The 16,419-nt window shown below is 46.5% G+C and overlaps 1 protein-coding gene across 1 annotated transcript; it reads right to left on the bottom strand.

The window, feature by feature from the left end:
• Window positions 1-3,042: 3,042 nt before the first annotated feature.
• LOC132591203 (zinc finger protein 850-like) lies at window positions 3,043-15,364 on the bottom strand. The gene is made up of 2 exons (XM_060268571.1): window positions 15,002-15,364; window positions 3,043-9,922 (listed from the first exon to the last, which is right to left on the bottom strand). Exon 2 carries the CDS (start codon window positions 9,867-9,869, stop codon window positions 7,620-7,622), a length of 2,250 nt encoding a protein of 749 aa, XP_060124554.1. The 5' UTR covers window positions 9,870-9,922; window positions 15,002-15,364; the 3' UTR covers window positions 3,043-7,619.
• Between the last annotated feature and the right edge of the window lie 1,055 nt (window positions 15,365-16,419).

Below are 16,419 nucleotides of genomic sequence, written 5' to 3'. Positions count from 1 at the left end.
TGTCCTTCCCATCCCACAAAAACCCCACTCCACATTTTAACCCCTCCAGGATCTTCAATTCCATTAGACTTTAAGTCACTTTGTCTCTCATCTTCTTGTTCTGCTTGTTTTTCTTCCTTTTGAAAATCATATTTTGCTTCATCCCAAACAAATTTGTCATAGTCCAAGTTCTCTTCCAGTTGTTTCTCCTCACACACAGTCTCAGAGTCAGCAGTCTCCAAATTTAAATTATCTTCTAAGTCCTGGACTTGGACTTCAATCTCGACTGGTGGTAAGTTGGGATGTTGCCGTTCCTTGTAAAAATCTTCCCATGACAGCAAGTAGTTCAGCACAGTCTCCTGGAAGGCTCGAGAAAGCTTTGTTTTTATACCTCTCGTAACCGCAGATAAACAGGGGGTAGGGAACAATGGGTACTGGAAAATTCCTTTCTCAGACGATCGACTCCATTTTGGCTGTTCTTTTTCTTAGTTCTTAACTCAGTCCCAAATCCATTCTTACTTCCAATTTAAATAGTTCTTTCACATTTTCAAACAATTTTTCCTGTTCACAGCAGTGCAATCAATCCACCCGGTCTTTTGACAGTTTGACAGCTTTTGACAGCTGTCAAAACGCTCTTCCCCTTAATGCCGCTGTACCTCAAGGGGTGCCGGACTGAGGGGCTGAGATGGTTCCAAAAAGTCTTTTTTCCCCTCTCGGGTCCACAGTTTCAAATTCTTTCGTTATTCGGCTTAGGATTTTTTTTTTCCAAACGCCTCCCAGTTTCCCATTAGGAAGAGACCGGCTTCCGTTTCTTTAAAGTCTCTCCTATTTTCCAATCAGCAAATTTAGGATCCAGATCAAAGTTCCACTTACTTCTTTAGGAATCTTTAGTTTCAAATCGGAAGAATCCGCCGCTTGCCGGGTCAGGACTCGGAGCTTCGCTTCCCGGAGGTAAGATGTGGCCCAAAATGGCTCCCGCGGTTCAACCCCGCCGGCTCACGATCGCTCTATTAAGCTCTCGGGCGGCGGGGGATCCGCCAAACGGAGCCGCCGCTGGACGCCTGAGTCATCGGAACTCTCGATCCGATGCTTTTACGGGGAGTCCGCTCGCTCTGCGGACTTCCCCCCCCTCCGAGAAGCCAGGGACCTCGGCACGCGAAGTCCCTGCGTCCTTCTCACCGCCGCGACGAACCGGAAGCCCGGAGTCTCCTTCTTTGGATGTCTTGAAGCAGAGGCTTGACAGCCATGTCAAGAATGCTTTGATGGTGTTTCCTGCTTGGCAGGGGGTTGGACTGGATGGCCCCTGTGGTCTCCTCCAACTCTATGATTCTATGATTCTATAAAGGGTAATTCGACTAACAAAGCATTCCAACTTAAAGGGCAAAAAGGCACTTTCTCATGAGCTGGGGCTTGGCAAATCCCAGCAGCCCCTCTGGTGCTTCCCAGACTGCACCACGAAGAGCCAAAGTATAATATTTTCATACACAGGATTGCCTAAATTACTACAGAGGGCGTTCCACAGGGTGGGCGCCACTACTGAGAAAGCCCTCTGCTGCCTGGTTCCCTGTAACTTGGCTTCTCGCAGCGAGGGAACCGCCAGAAGACCCTTGGTGTTGGATCTCAGTGTCCGAACAGAACGATGGGGGTGGAGACGCTCCTCCAGGTATACTGGACAGAGGCCGTTTAGGGCTTTAAAGGTCAGCACCAACACTTTGAATTGTGCTCGGAAACGTACTGGGAGCCAATGTAGATCTTTCAAGACCAGTGTTATGTGGTCTCGGCGGCCGCTCCCAGTCACCACTCTAGCTGCCGCATTCGGGATTAGTTGTAGTTTCGGGGTCACCTTCAAAGGTAGCCCCACGTAGAGCGCATTGCAGTAGTCCAAGCGAGAGATAACTAGAGCATGCACCACTCTGGAGAGACAGTCCACGGGCAGGTAGGGACTCAGCCTGCGTACCAGGTGGAGCTGATAAACAGCTGCCCTGGACACACAGAATTGACCTGCGCCTCCATGGACAGCTGTGAGTCCAAAATGACTCCCAGGCTGCGCACCTGGTCCTTCAGGGGCGCATTTACCCCATTCAGGACCAGGGAGTCCTCCACACCTGCTTGCCTCCTGTCCCCCACAAACAGTACTTCTGTCTTGTCAGGATTCAACCTCAATCTGTTAGCCGCCATCCATCCTCCAACCGCCTCTAGGCACTCACACAGGACCTTCACCGCCTTCACTGGTTCTGATTTGAAAGAGAGGTAGAGCTGGGTATCATCAGGATACTGATGAACACCCAGCCCAAACCCCCTGATGATCTCTCCCAGCGGCTGCATGTAGATGTTAAAAAGCATGGGGGAGAGGACAGAACCCTGGGGCACCCCACAAGTGAGAGCCCAGGGGTCTGAACACTCATCCCCCCCCCATTTTCTGAACACGGCCCAGGAGGAAGGAGCGGAACCACTGTATGACAGTGCCCCCACTGTTTAACCTCAATCCGTTAGCCGCCATCCATCCTCCAAAGTGTGCATAAGAGTAGAGCTTTACCTGTGTTGAGTTGGAAAAGGCTTACATTGGAACCTCGGTTTATGAACACTTCGGTTTATGAATTTTCGGTTTATGAACGCCACAGACCCATCTGGAACAGATTAATTCACTTTCCATTACTTTCAATGGGAAAGTTTGCTTCAGTTTATGAAGACTTCCGGAACCAATTGTGTTCATAAACCGAGGTACCACTGTATTTGCTTATGGTCTGGGGTTAAGGGGTGCCAATGCAGTACCGGATTCCCTGCTTATGGAATCGTCCACTTGCAGACAGATCTAAAGACAGAGACACTAGCTGTTATAAATAAATCCTGATTGGATTTATTGATGAGTTTTTGTAGGGAATGTGGGGGGGGGAGCAATGAACTAGCTGAAAAACTAATTTTTGAGAAGTCTACCTGCTCATCCCCACCCCAGACATGTTTCCCATGTCTCTTTCTTGACAGAGGTCATCATGTTGTTAAGTCGTTTAGTCGTGTCCGACTCTTCGTGACCCCATGGACCATAGCATGCCAGGCACCCCTGTCTTCCACTGCCTCCCGCAGTTTGGTCAGACTCATGTTGGTGGCTTTGAGAACACTGTCTAACCACCTCGTCCTCTGTCGTCCCCTTCTCCTAGTGCCCTCAATCTTTCCCAACACCAGGGTCTTTTTCCCGGGAGTCTTCTCTTCTCATGAGGTGGCCAAAGTATTGGAGTCTCTCAAGTGTCTCCTCCAGCACCATAGGTCATCATAAGGGCGACCAAAATAGTTTCTGGGCCAAAACCGGCCCTAAACCCCCATTGAAATGGATACAGAAAACCAGTTTCTTCCAATAGCACCTAGAAAAATGACATTTTAGTTAAAGAACCAATGCTCTTGCCAGTGGCACAGGAAGGGGGGTGCAAGCCTCCCCAGGTGTCATCACGGTGTGTGTGTGACAAAATGGCAAAAATATGTGTTTTTTTAAATAAATTTGGGCTCACGACACTTTGTGGGGGGAAATTATTTAAAATGAGTTTAATAACTTCATCTGACAATTGATTTACCTCAACATGATATTGAAACTTTTTAGTTCTGTCAACAAACACAACGGGACGTGGCTGAACTTGATGCTGTGTAGAGGAGAGGAGATGGATAAGGAAGGAGAGGGGGCGTTTATTTCAGACGAAAGTGAAAGGAATGGATTTGGATGATTTGATTTCAAAATTTGCAGAGAACAAAGTTGGGGGGGGGAGCTTTTAAGTGCTTATGCTCAAAATGTAAATAATAAACCAGAAAATACAAATTGCAACTGTATATTATTTTTCCTCCTTTTAATAATTTCAATTGGGGGGGGGTTGACAAAAAAAATGCACCGGGTGCCACCTGGCCTTACTACACAACTGCCCTGGGGTCCCTTCCAACTCTCCAGCTCTATGATTCTATGACAGAGAGAGGACATGGGAGAATGTATGAGATGTTAAAAGACAAGAGTTCTATGAATTCCTGGAGGAGACTGCTATCGATGGATATTAGCCAGGATGGCTCTACTCTGCCTCCACAGTTGAGGGCGGCAACGCTTTTGAATATCAGTTGCTGGAAACCCAGGGAGAGAAGAGGGTTCTGGGGCTCATGTTCGGCTCCCTAGGTCTCCCATAGTCGCATAGTCTATTCACATAGCCGCTTGCTCTTGAGCTTGGATCCTGCTTTTTGGCTTCTTCCTGGGGGCACCTGGCCAGCCGGGGATTGTGGCCGAGTATCCTGTCCACGCTGCTGCTTGCCCCCAGCCCAGGAATCAAAGGCCACAGCAGTTGTTTGTTTGCCCATCCGGTTCCCCTGGCAAAATCTCCTCACTGCTGAATGGCAGCAAATGGCAATCTGTGTAGATTGGAGAACCCGATTGCGGTTTGCTCCGATTCAGCTGTAAAGAGGGGAGAAGTGGAGGAGCCAAGTGTGGACGAGCCCCGAGTGTCTCACGCCAGCAGGATGTCCTCTGGGGAGACAGATGGTCTCCAAAAAGAATCCCGCTTGTCTTCCACTGGGCGACCAGCAGATCCAAAGAGATCTCGGCAGCCGGAAGACAGAAGATTGCACAGCAGGTGGGGGGAGAAGAAATAGCTGGACAACTCCTTCAATTTGCATTAATTTATTTTAATGAGGCACAGAAATAAGGTACAACTTAGGGAGAGGCGGGAAACCACCAGATAAAGATACCAGAAAAGAATGAATCCTTCCTTGAGGATGTTAAGGCATGATCCAGACAACACAGCCAAATCATGATGGAGGTCTGGCCAGGCTGACTGGGTCACATCCTGACCTTGCTGAAACACACCCCTCCCCTGTGGATTGTTCTCCCTGCCAGAAGAAATGCATTCATGCACACTGCATTTGGAGGGGGGTCTCTGCCCATTTTCTTCCTCTTCCCCCCCTCACTCACTCCAGTCTCAGGAAGAGCAGATGTATTGCTCTGGTGAGGCATTTTAGGAGAGGCGGGTGGGCTGTTCTGTTTCTCTCCTCTGTTCCCACAGATATGGGATCCACGGGTGGATCCTGTGGGATAATGGTTTGGTGCTTCACACAACCCACATCAGAAGAGTAGGGAAGGGCTCCCCCCTCCCCCTTCATTCTGGGGATTAGTAGAGTGGGGGGGAGGGGCTGATCCAGGCAAGCCAGCTGCAAAGTGGGTGTCCCACCCCCGCCCAAGTTTGCACTGCAAGATCATCTTGTGAAGCATAGAGATGGACCCAGCCTCTGGGGGTGGGAGAATATACACACAAACACAAACACACAAATTGGAAAATTAGAAAATCGTTGATTTCAGTAATGCAACTTAAAAGTGAAACCAATATATGAGATAGATATATGAGCAAGATATGTCAAGCCTTTGTTTGTTGTTGTTGTTTATTTTTCTTTTAATTTTTACAAATGCTTTCTTTTGGAAATTCCACAGTAATAAAGGAAATACAAAAATAAACATCACTATTACATTCCATTTATAATTGACCCGCCTAACGACAAATAATTACAGTGGTACCTCATGTTGCGTACAGCATCCGTTCCGGAGCCCTGTACGCAACGTAAGCAGTACGCAACATGAAGTGCCGCGTCTGCGCATGTGCATGGTGCGATTCAGCGCTTCCGCCCATGTGCATGACGTCATTTGTCGTGTCTGCGCATGCGCGCACCGGCGAACCCGGAAGTAACCCGTTCCGGAACTTCTGGGTTCGGCACAGACGTATCCTGTGTCGTAGGCAACCCGCAGCATTCGTAACATGAGGTATGACTGTACAATTATAACAAATCAAGGTTTGACATATCTTGCATTGCATGTCATGCATCTAGCTCATATATTGGTTTCACCAAGGCAGCCCTTTATCAGGAGGTTTTTTATGCGTGATGGTTTTTTCCATGGTTTTTAATCACCTGTAAGCTGTCTACAGTGGCTGGGAAAATCCAGCCAGATGGGCAGGCCATATATACTGCTGCTAATAATAATAATAATAATAATAATAATAATAATAATAATAATAATAATAGTAATAATCCTTTTTTATTTATACCCCGCCCTCCCCAGCCAAGGCCGGGCTCAGAGCAGCTAACACTAGATATAAAACAACTGATTAAAATACAACTGAAGAACAAGACTAAATACGTTAAAATTAAAAATGCAGCCTCATATGGAAGGAAAAGGGGGAGGGGATCATGGTTGGCTCCAGGCCCAAATGCCAGCTGGATCAACTCTGTCTTACAGGCCCTGCGGAAAGAAATCAGGTCCCGCAGGGCCCTGGTCTCAGGAGACAGAGCGTTCCACCAGGTCAGGGCCAGTGCTGAGAAGGCCCTGCTTCTAGTTGAGACTAATCTGATTTCCTTCGGGCCCGGGACCTCTAAGGTGTTACTATTTATGGACCTTAAGGTCCTCCGCGGGGCATACCGGGAGAGACGGTCCCATAAGTACAAGGGTCATGGGCCGTAAAGGGCTTTAAAGGTCAAGACCAGCACCTTAAATCTGACCCTGTACTCCACCGGGAGCCAGACAAGCTGGAAAAGCACTGGGTGAATAGGCTCCCATGGCAGGGACCCCGTGAGGAGCCTCGCTGCAGCATTCTGCACCCCATTGAGTTTCATTCCCACAACTCTTCATTCCCAACTTCAAACATTTCCAATTCTTTCACAAAAACCAAAATCCAGCTTTCTCTCATCTCATCATCACTCATCCCCACCACTCCAGATTCACACACATTAAGTCAGGCATCCTCAAACTCAGCCCTCCAGATGTTTTGGGACTACAACTCCCATCATCCCTAGCTAACAGGTCCAGTGGTCAGGGATGATGGGAGTTGTACTCCCAAAAGAGGGCCAGCTGCATTAAGTCTTCAGAAAGAAGGTATTGAGGGGCTCTGCCCTTTCTCTGTCCCCTGTTCACATTTCAGCATCTTCTCCTTTAAGTGACCACACTGTTTCTGTTCGGTTTCTGATAATTGGTTCTCATGGGAAACTTACAGATTCTTGCTTCACACAATTAACTCAAGGCAGTGTCAATTTACTCTTGGCAGAAAGCCAAGGTCTGCCTGACCTGACAACAACTCTCTCATTGGTTAATGACCAGCACTGAACTCTGTTATCTAGGAATGCTAGCACAGTTGTTTCTTGTGGGTGTTAGGAGTAGGAGTGCTGCGTAGAGAGTAAGGATTTATTTTGCTTTGCTTTGTTTGCAGAAAACTGCTGGTTTTATTTTCTTTTAATAAGTCCTGTAAATAGTTATTCTGCGTCTAGCCAACTAGTCATTTCCACCTCAACTAACTTCTGCGGTGTGCAGAAAAACTCTGCTAGGTTTGGGCTAAAGCCACTAGAGCTATGCCTGACACTTCAAAATACTAAGAGTTTCCTTGTTCTTCCTTTTGCTACGGACATACCCATAAATGCCCTTCCAACTCTATGATTCTATGATTATCCTTACTATTGGAAGATGCTACCTTCATTTCAATACATAAAAGACTTAAACTTTGATTGAAACTCTTTCTATATTGCTAAAATTTACATAATTTCTCTCTTGTCTGAGCTTGTTGATGTCTTCTACGTTTTACACTATCAGTGAACTTCTTTGCACACTGCATACATTGAAATGGTCTCTGCCCTTTGAGAGTCTACTGATATTTTCTATGTGCTCCACTTGGACTAAAACTCTTTCCACTCTCCATGTGAATCCGCTGATGAATTCTAAGTGTTCCACTTTGCCTGAAGCTCTTTCCACACTCTCTACATTTAAATTGTTTCTCTCCTGTGTGAATCCATTGATGTTTTCTAAGTGTTCCACTTACACTAAAGCTCCTTCCACACTCTATACATTTAAATGGTTTCTCCCCAGTGTGAATCCGTTGATGAATTCTAAGTGTTCCACTTTGCCTGAAGCTCTTTCCACACTCTCTACATTTAAATGGTTTCTCCCCAGTGTGATTCCGTTGATGTTTTCTAAGTGTTCCACTTGGACTAAAACTCTTTCCACTCTCCATGTGAATCCGCTGATGAATTCTAAGTGTTCCACTTTGCCTGAAGCTCTTTCCACACTCTCTACATTTAAATGGTTTCTCCCCAGTGTGAATCCGTTGATGAATTCTAAGTGTTCCACTTTGCCTGAAGCTCTTTCCACACTCTCTACATTTAAATGGTTTCTCCCCAGTGTGAATCCGTTGATGAATTCTGAGTGTTCCACTTACACTAAAGCTCCTTCCACACACTCTACATTTAAATGGTTTCTCCCCAGTGTGAATCCGTTGATGTTTTCTAAGTGTTCCACTTACACTAAAGCTCCTTCCACACTCTCTACATTTAAAAGGTTTCTCCCCAGTGTGATTCCGTTGATGTTTTCTAAGTGTTCCACTTGAACTGAAGTTATTTCCACACTCCATGTGAATCCGTTGATGTTTTCTAAGTGTTCCACTTGCACTAAAGCTCTTTCCACACTCCATACATTTAAATGGTTTCTCCCCAGTGTGAATCCGTTTATGAACTCTAAGTGATCCACTTTCACTGAAGCTCATTCCACACTCCATACACTTAAATGGTTTCTCCCCAGTGTGAATCCGTTGATGAATTCTAAGTGTTCCACTTTGCCTGAAGCTCTTTCCACACTCTCTGCATTTAAATGGTTTCTCCCCAGTGTGATTCCGTTGATGTTTTCTAAGTGTTCCACTTACACTAAAGCTCCTTCCACACTCTATACATTTAAATGGTTTCTCCCCAGTGTGAATCCTTCGATGAATTCTAAGTGTATCACTTGAACTGAAGCTCTTTCCACATTCTATACATTTAAATGTTTTCTCCCCAGTGTGAATCCGTTGATGTTTTCTAAGAGTTCCACTGTCAGTGAAGCTCTTTCCACACTCCATGCATTGGAATGGTTTTTCCCCAGTGTGAATCCGTTGATGTCTTCTAAATGTTCCACTATTAGTGAAGCTCTTTCCACACTCCATGCATTGGAATGGTTTATCCCCTGTGTGAGTCCGTTGATGGTTTCTAAGGTGTCCACTCTGACTGAAGCTCTTTCCACACTCCATACATTTAAATGGTTTCTCTCCTGTGTGAATCTGTTGATGGTTTTTAAGGTTGCCATTCGTACTAAAGCTCTTTCCACACTCCATGCATTTAAATGGTTTCTCCCCAGTGTGAATCCGTTGATGGTTTTTAAGGTTGCCATTCGCACTAAAGCTCTTTCCACAATCCATACATTTAAATGGTTTATCCCCAGTGTGAATCCTTTGATGAATTCTAAGATGTCCACTCCTACTGAAGCTCTTTCCACACTCCATGCATTTAAATGGATTCTCCCCGGTGTGAATCCTTTGATGAATTCTAAGTGTATCAATTGAACTGAAGCTCTTTCCACACTCTATACAGTTAAATTGTTTCTCCCCAGTGTGAATCCGTTGATGAATTGATAAAGTTCCACTGTCAGTGAAGCTCTTTCCACACTCCATGCATTGGAATGGTTTCTCCCCAGTATGATTCCGTTGATGAATTCTAAGTGTTCCACTTCTACTGAAACTCTTTCCACACTCTCTACATTTAAATGGTTTCTCTCCTGTGTGAATCCATTGATGAATTCTAAGTTCTTGACTCTGCCTGAAGCTCTTTCCACACTCCATGCATTTAAATGGTTTCTCCCCCGTGTGAATCCGTTGATGAATTCTAAGGTTGTCACTCCTACTGAAGCTCTTTCCACACTCTATACATTTAAATGGTTTCTCTCCTGTGTGAGTCCGTTGATGGTTTATAAGGTTACTACTCTGACTGAAGCTGTTTCCACACTCCATGCATTTAAATGGTCTCTCTCCCGTGTGAGTCCATTGATGGTTTCTAAGTGTTCTGCTACCAGTGAAGTTTTTTCCACACTCCATACCCTGAAATGTCTTCTCCACTGCTTGCTTTGGAGCACGTGGAAAATAAAGTCCTGTTTGGGTTTCAAGGAAGAGAACAAAGGAATATGAAACACAGAAAGTTCAATTAGCATATTCTCCTTTTTTAACATCTCATACATTCTCCCATGTCCTCCCCCCTGCAATGAAGAAATATCCATGAACATGCCTTCTAGTCGTCTGGTTCATAGTTTATAATGACATATTTCATCCTCTCCATACTAATTCTCCACCCCCAGGCCGTATTTTTGCTCATTCAACCTCTATATGTTTATTAACCACCTGCACAGTTCATTGGGCCTCAGGAGGTTCATACTGACCATTTTGGGAGATCCAGGCCTGAGTCTTTTTTAGGGACTGTGATATGGGCCTGTCAGAGAACGAGTGACAAGGCTTGGTGCTTGCGGTCAGCTGAAGGAGTGCTCAGGTAGGAAAATGTGCTTGGGTCTAATCAAAAAAGAATCGCCAGGCTGCCCAGGTAATGCAATTAGTGACCATTAACAGGTATCCTTGCAGACAGGCTTTCTGCTGTATACCGCCTCCTGTGATGTATTCCTGCTGTAGTCAGTCTCCTTCTGTATAATATTTTGGGGGATGGTCTTGGGTTACAGGGTGGACAATTTCAAAAGACTATATAAGGGCTTGCACACCTCCCTCCTGGCCTCTGTTGTTTTCTCCTACTGATAGGGAACCCACTTAAGGACTATATGGGCTCTTGGATGATGATGATGATGATGATGATAATAATAATAATAATAATAATAATATATTTTTATTATTATTAATACTCCGCCTATCTGGCTGGGTTTCCCCAACCACTCTGGGCGGCTTACAACAGAATATTAACATACAATATACAAATGACATGAGAAGACTGTGTTTATATATTTGTATCACCTATTAGTCCCATGATCCTTGTTTTTAAAAGCAATAAAAAGTTATTCCAAAAAGAAAAGAAAATGGCATCACACGGAGGCCCCATCTGCAGTCAATCCTGAAATTAGGATCAGGTCACGTCTGGTCTACTGTGCAAGCTGAGCGGCGAGGAAACCTCGAGCTCTGAGGTTCCTGGCTGCGTGGAGGGGGGGGACCCGCGAGAGCGACGCGGACCCCCAGAGGACCCCCAGATCGAGCTTTCTGGGGTTGTGAGGGCTCAGCAGTGCCCCGAAACGACTCCTCCGCTGCCCAGTAAGCTCTTTTGGAGCCCCAAGAGCCAGCGGAGTGGAAGTCGCGGGAGCCATTTTGAGCACACCGCTGCCTCCACGGAGCGAAGCTCCGAGCCGACAGTCTGCAAGCGGCAGGTTTTTCCTTCAAAAAGAAGATTTGAACAAATTGGACACCGTGAGTAAAAGAAAGATTTAAAAATCGGAACTTTAAAAATTGGCCACGGGAGGAGATTTTAAAGGGAAGTTGATCTCTCCCACTGAGTGCTTCATGATGCAGTTAACTTGTCTGAAGCTGTGAACTGACAGGAAGCTTCAAATCGCCTAAAAATTGAGTCTAAAGGCTTTCCCTAAGGCAGGGTAAAAGGGAAAGTTGAACTGTAAATAGATCCCTGCAAAAGACTGTTTTTGACAAGGGGAAGCCCCCCCTGGAAGTTGGAGTCGGGTCAAAGGAAGGATCAGCTAGCCGCCATTATGATGTCACAATAGAAAGGATTCCTTCAGTAGCACCTTAAAGACCAACTAAGTTTTTATTTTGGTATGAGCTTTCGTGTGCATGCACACTTCTTCAGATACAGTGAAATGGAAGTTTCCAGGCACTTATGTAGAGAAGGGGTGGGGAGGGGTGGGGATGGGGAGGGGGGATCACTCAGAAGGGTGGTGGAAATGGGTGATTGACTGACTGATAGCTGTTGATGACCGGAAACGACTGCAAATGGTTTTGCATGAAAAAGCAAGGGTGGAGATGGCTGAAGATCGCTTATCATGTATAATGAGATAAGAACCCGATATCTCTGTTCAAACCAGGTCCCTCCATGGTTTTGAGCTTGGTGATAAGTTGCAATTCAGCAACTTCTCTTTCCAGTCTATTTCTGAAATTCTTTTGTAGTAAGACAGCTACTTTGAGATCTTGTATAGAATGTCCTGGGAGATTGAAGTGTTCTCCTACTGGTTTTTCTGTCTTCTGGTTCCTGATGTCAGATTTATGTCCATTTATCCTTTGGCGTAGGGTTTGGCCTGTTTGTCCAATATAGAGAGCTGAAGGGCACTGTTGGCATTTGATGGCATACACAATGTTAGAGGATGAGCAATTAAATAGTCCTGAGATGGTATGTTGGATGTTGTTGGGGCCAGTAATGGTGTTGTCTGGGTGTATACACCCCTCCTTCTTCGATATTCCCTGTGCTTATACACCTTCTTCACAAATCTCCTGTCTCAAAATGTGGCCCCCACCCTGGCATGGAAGTCGTCAAAGTATAGATCAAAGTATAGATCTTCCGCATGTCCTAAATCTGTTGTGTTCTTAAGAACACCGGGCATGTAGACCCTTTAAAAGCTCCAGAGGTGAGCTTGTAAAATTTGTGAATTTGCTGAAATGGCAAAATTAATGGCAACAATTAGAGGCTGTTCTAACCAAAAAAATCTACAAAGAGTGGAACTGTGTAAAGGAATATATGGAAAGAATTGGGATTAGAGTTCAAAGCACAGAAGAATATAAGATGATATTATAACATATATGGAATAAGAAATACAAACGTTAGTTAACACAACGAGAAATAACATGCAGAGAAGATCACAGATCGCAGATGGGTGAAGGAAAGTTAACGGGTCGAGGGGAGGGGGGTAAAGGGCAACATCTGGAAATCTGTTAAAGATATAAATGTGATTTAAAAGGTCAAGAACAAGGAGTTAAAAGAAGGATACTAACATTAAGAAATGAAAAAACAAGAGATTTCAGAATAATTTGGTACAAAGGAAAATATGCAAGTCATGTTCTTGCTTCTATTCTGGTTAATTTTGGATGTAAGTCTTCTGTTGAAAAGATTGTATATGAATATAAAAATCACATGTGGACAAGGCAAAATAATAATAATGAAAGACTAGCAAAACAAGGAAAGACTCAGCCGCTGGAAGGGGGGAAAGTTACCACAGAGAAAGGATGCTATCATTTTCCTCTGATGTAAGTTGACTTTTGCAAGTTTGTGATCTATGCTCAAATGTATTTTGGAATCCAGAAAATTTGCAATTAACCTCAGCTGATTAAAACCCACCCAAATGAAAAACAAAACAAAACATAAAAACATACAGTAAGAACTCCAGAGGAGAACTTTAGGCTCCTCTTGTGACAAGATTCCCAAAGGCTTAGGGTAGCTTGATAGAACTAGATTATTTTGAGACAGCACCAATTTCCATTTCTTGTTAATCAAACCCCACAGACTCTCTGCTATATTTCCCCCCAAAAGCTTTTACAAGTACCTATCAGGCTGGTAAGAATTTTATGACAGTCAGTCAAAAATGATCTTATGAGTGCCATGTCCTCTGTTAGTAGTACAAGACACCCAATGACTGATAATCCCTCCAGAATGTTGGGAGACGGAGTCTTTTATCCTTGCTTTAGCATTTCCTGAGGATAGATCTAAAATCTGCTTTCACATTAGTTCCTCTACTTTTTTAGCCTGAATAGGGGAGAGACATGTTTTGTTGCATCTGGGAGAGAGGAAGTGGTCGGGTTTTTGCTGCTGCAGATGCAGAAGGACATTTTCCCTCTGCTCCTCCCATGTGCAAATGTTTCCATCTGGCTGCAGCCTCTGTTCACAAATGTGACTTATCCCTCCATCTGAAGGGGGTTTATTTGCATGCGCAGTTTTCCTTGACCCAAAGCCCCTTCCCCAAAAAGGAAGGCAGCATTTGGATCCCAAGGAAGAACAGAGCTGCAGACCCCCTGCGAACTGGCCCCCTCCCTGGCTTGGCAGAGAGGACAAGGGAGGACCCTCCGCTCCCTGACTTGGGGGTCTCCCCCCCAATGCATGATCTGAACAGGGACCCCCATGCACCCTCTCTGCACCCCTGGGACCCCCTTCTCCCCATGGCACCCTCAGGGGGAAGAGAGAGATGGGAGACTTGTTTGGCAGGGGGTTGGACTGGATGGCCCTTGTGGTCTCTTCCATGATTCTATGGCTCACCGGATTCCAGGAGGGGAGAAGAAAGCAGCCTCCTCTGGGCTTTGCAGGCAGAGATGTGGGAGGGAGGGAATTCAGCAATGGAGGACCTTGCCCCCTCCCCCTTCACTTCCTGTCCTCTCTAGGAATGCAGCTCTGCTCCTTTTAACCCTTGCCCTTCCTGCTTCTGCGCCTGCGCTCAAGGGGCTGCCCCCCTTCCCTCCCTCTTTCTCCCTCTGTGCCAAGGACTCTGCCCCAAGGAGCCCACATCTAAGCAGACAAACCACAAGGGAGAGGAGGGTGTCCGTGAAGGGGGGGTTATCTTGGCTCTTCCCCCTCCCCCAACTTTGTACCTCCAGGCTCCTGAATCCCAAGGAAAGTCTGGGATGGAGAAAAGGCGAAAGTCTGCCTAGTGGAGGGCTCATAAATGGCTTTATCAAAACACCCTCTTTTTTTAAAAAAACCCAAACTCCAGCTCAGCGAGTGGGGGGGGACGTGGGGGAGGGGCTTCTCAGCCAGGAGATCCCTCCCCTCCGGAAAATAATCCCCCCCCCACCGGGGTCAAGTGGATTTTTCTGCTTCTGTATGTTCTCGAAGCTACGAACATGAGTTTGACCAAACTGCGGGAGGCAGTGGAAGACAGGAGTGCCTGGCGTGCTCTGGTCCATGGGGTCACGAAGAGTCGGACACAACTAAACGACTCAACAACAACAACAATCCGCTTCTCATCCCAGGAAAAGACAGATGAGGAAGTGAAGTGTCCCAGGCAAGGAATGAAACGCACACGCGATTGGGGGGCTCAAGGGGGAGCAGATGTGGAAGCCCCAAACCACCCCCAGACAGGAAAGGAGAAGCTCAGGATTGCGGAGAGAGGGAGGGGGGCGCATGTTGCTCAGTGGGGCGGCCCCTCCCTCTGGGACTCTTCCCACTTCAAAGGAAGAGGGACACGTGCCATTTTTTCCCTGTGTTTCCTGTCTCTTCCCCCCCCTATTTTCTCCCTCTCTCTCTTTACCTCTTGGTCCTCTCTGCTCCTCCGCCTTCCTGGCTCCAGATTATTCCGCTTTCCTTATGCGCAATAGAAAGGGGTTTTGGGGGGGGGTCTGCAGTGACGCCCCTCCTTCCCTCCCCAACTTTCCTTCTGGCCCCCCTTCCGGCCTGGAAACTTCCGGCACATTTAGCAGCGACACTTCCGGTTCCTTTTGGGATGCGCTTGCCCGTAAAGCTACTTCCGCAGAGCAGCCTCCCCCTGTGTTGGGATGGGAAGAGGAGGGGACGGCGCTGCCTTTGGCCTCCTGCTCTTGGGGCTCCAAGGGGACCCCACAGAAGAGGGTCGAGATGGCTGCGGGAGGGGCATCATATCTGGGGGTGATCTGAGTTTGGGGGGAGAGAAGGACGTGGTTTTCCTGCCCCTAAACCTGCAAGCTATGGTTTCCCCAGTAGTGATGTATGGAAGTGAGAGCTGGACCATAAAGAAGGCTGATCGCCGAAGAATGGGTGCTTTTGAATTATGGTGCTGGAGGAGACTCTTGAGAGTCCCATGGACTGCAAGAAGATCAAACCTATCCATTCTTAAGGAAATCAGCCCTGAGTGCTCACTGGAAGGACAGATCGTGAAGCTGAGGCTCCAATACTTTGGCCACCTCATGAGAAGAGAAGGATCCTTGGAAAAGACCCTGATGTTGGGAAAGATTGAGGGCACAAGGAGAAGGGGACGACAGAGGACAAGATGGTTGGACAGTGTTCTCGAAGCTACCAGCATGAGTTTGACCAAACTGCGGGAGGCAGTGCAAGACAGGAGTGCCTGGCGTTCTATGGTCCATGGGGTCACGAAGAGTCGGACACGACTAAACGACTAAACAACAACAACAACAAAACCTGCAAACAGGGCAGCTTGAGGGGGTTGGGTCTGATCCAGCCAAGCCCATGTTGCCCAGAGACCCCTTGGCCCAGCTTGGAGAAGAGGATTGCTTGGGAAAGTGAAGATCTAATGATCTAATAAGAAGAAAATCCTTTTCCTTGTTCTTTCTTCCTGGGTCAGAGGGTGGGAGGGCTTTCCTGATAAAATTATAAGAATAATATTTTATTTGTACCCCACCCTCCCCAGTCTAGACCGGGCTCAGGGCGGCTAACAACACTAAAATCACAGCAAGACATAACCAGAAAACAATTTAAAATACAGTTTAAAATACAATGTTGAAATTTAAGATTTAAAAGTTTACATATGCAGCCTCATTTTAAGTAGTCCATGAATGAAAAACCCTGACCGGGGGGGGGGGTGACACAGGGGTCAGTCCGTGTCCAATTCAAAGGCGAGGCTAAACAGCTCTGTCTTGCAGGCCCTGCGGAAGGATGGCAGATCCCTCAGGGCCCTGGTCTCCTGTGAGAGAGCGTTCCACCAGGTCGGGGCCAGTACTGAAAAGGCCCTGGTCC

Source organism: Zootoca vivipara, chromosome 2, assembly GCF_963506605.1.
Source record: "Zootoca vivipara chromosome 2, rZooViv1.1, whole genome shotgun sequence".
NCBI lineage: Eukaryota > Metazoa > Chordata > Lepidosauria > Squamata > Lacertidae > Zootoca > Zootoca vivipara.
Note: the sequence above shows the minus strand (reverse complement) of the source record. Positions and strands in the feature narration are given on the sequence as shown.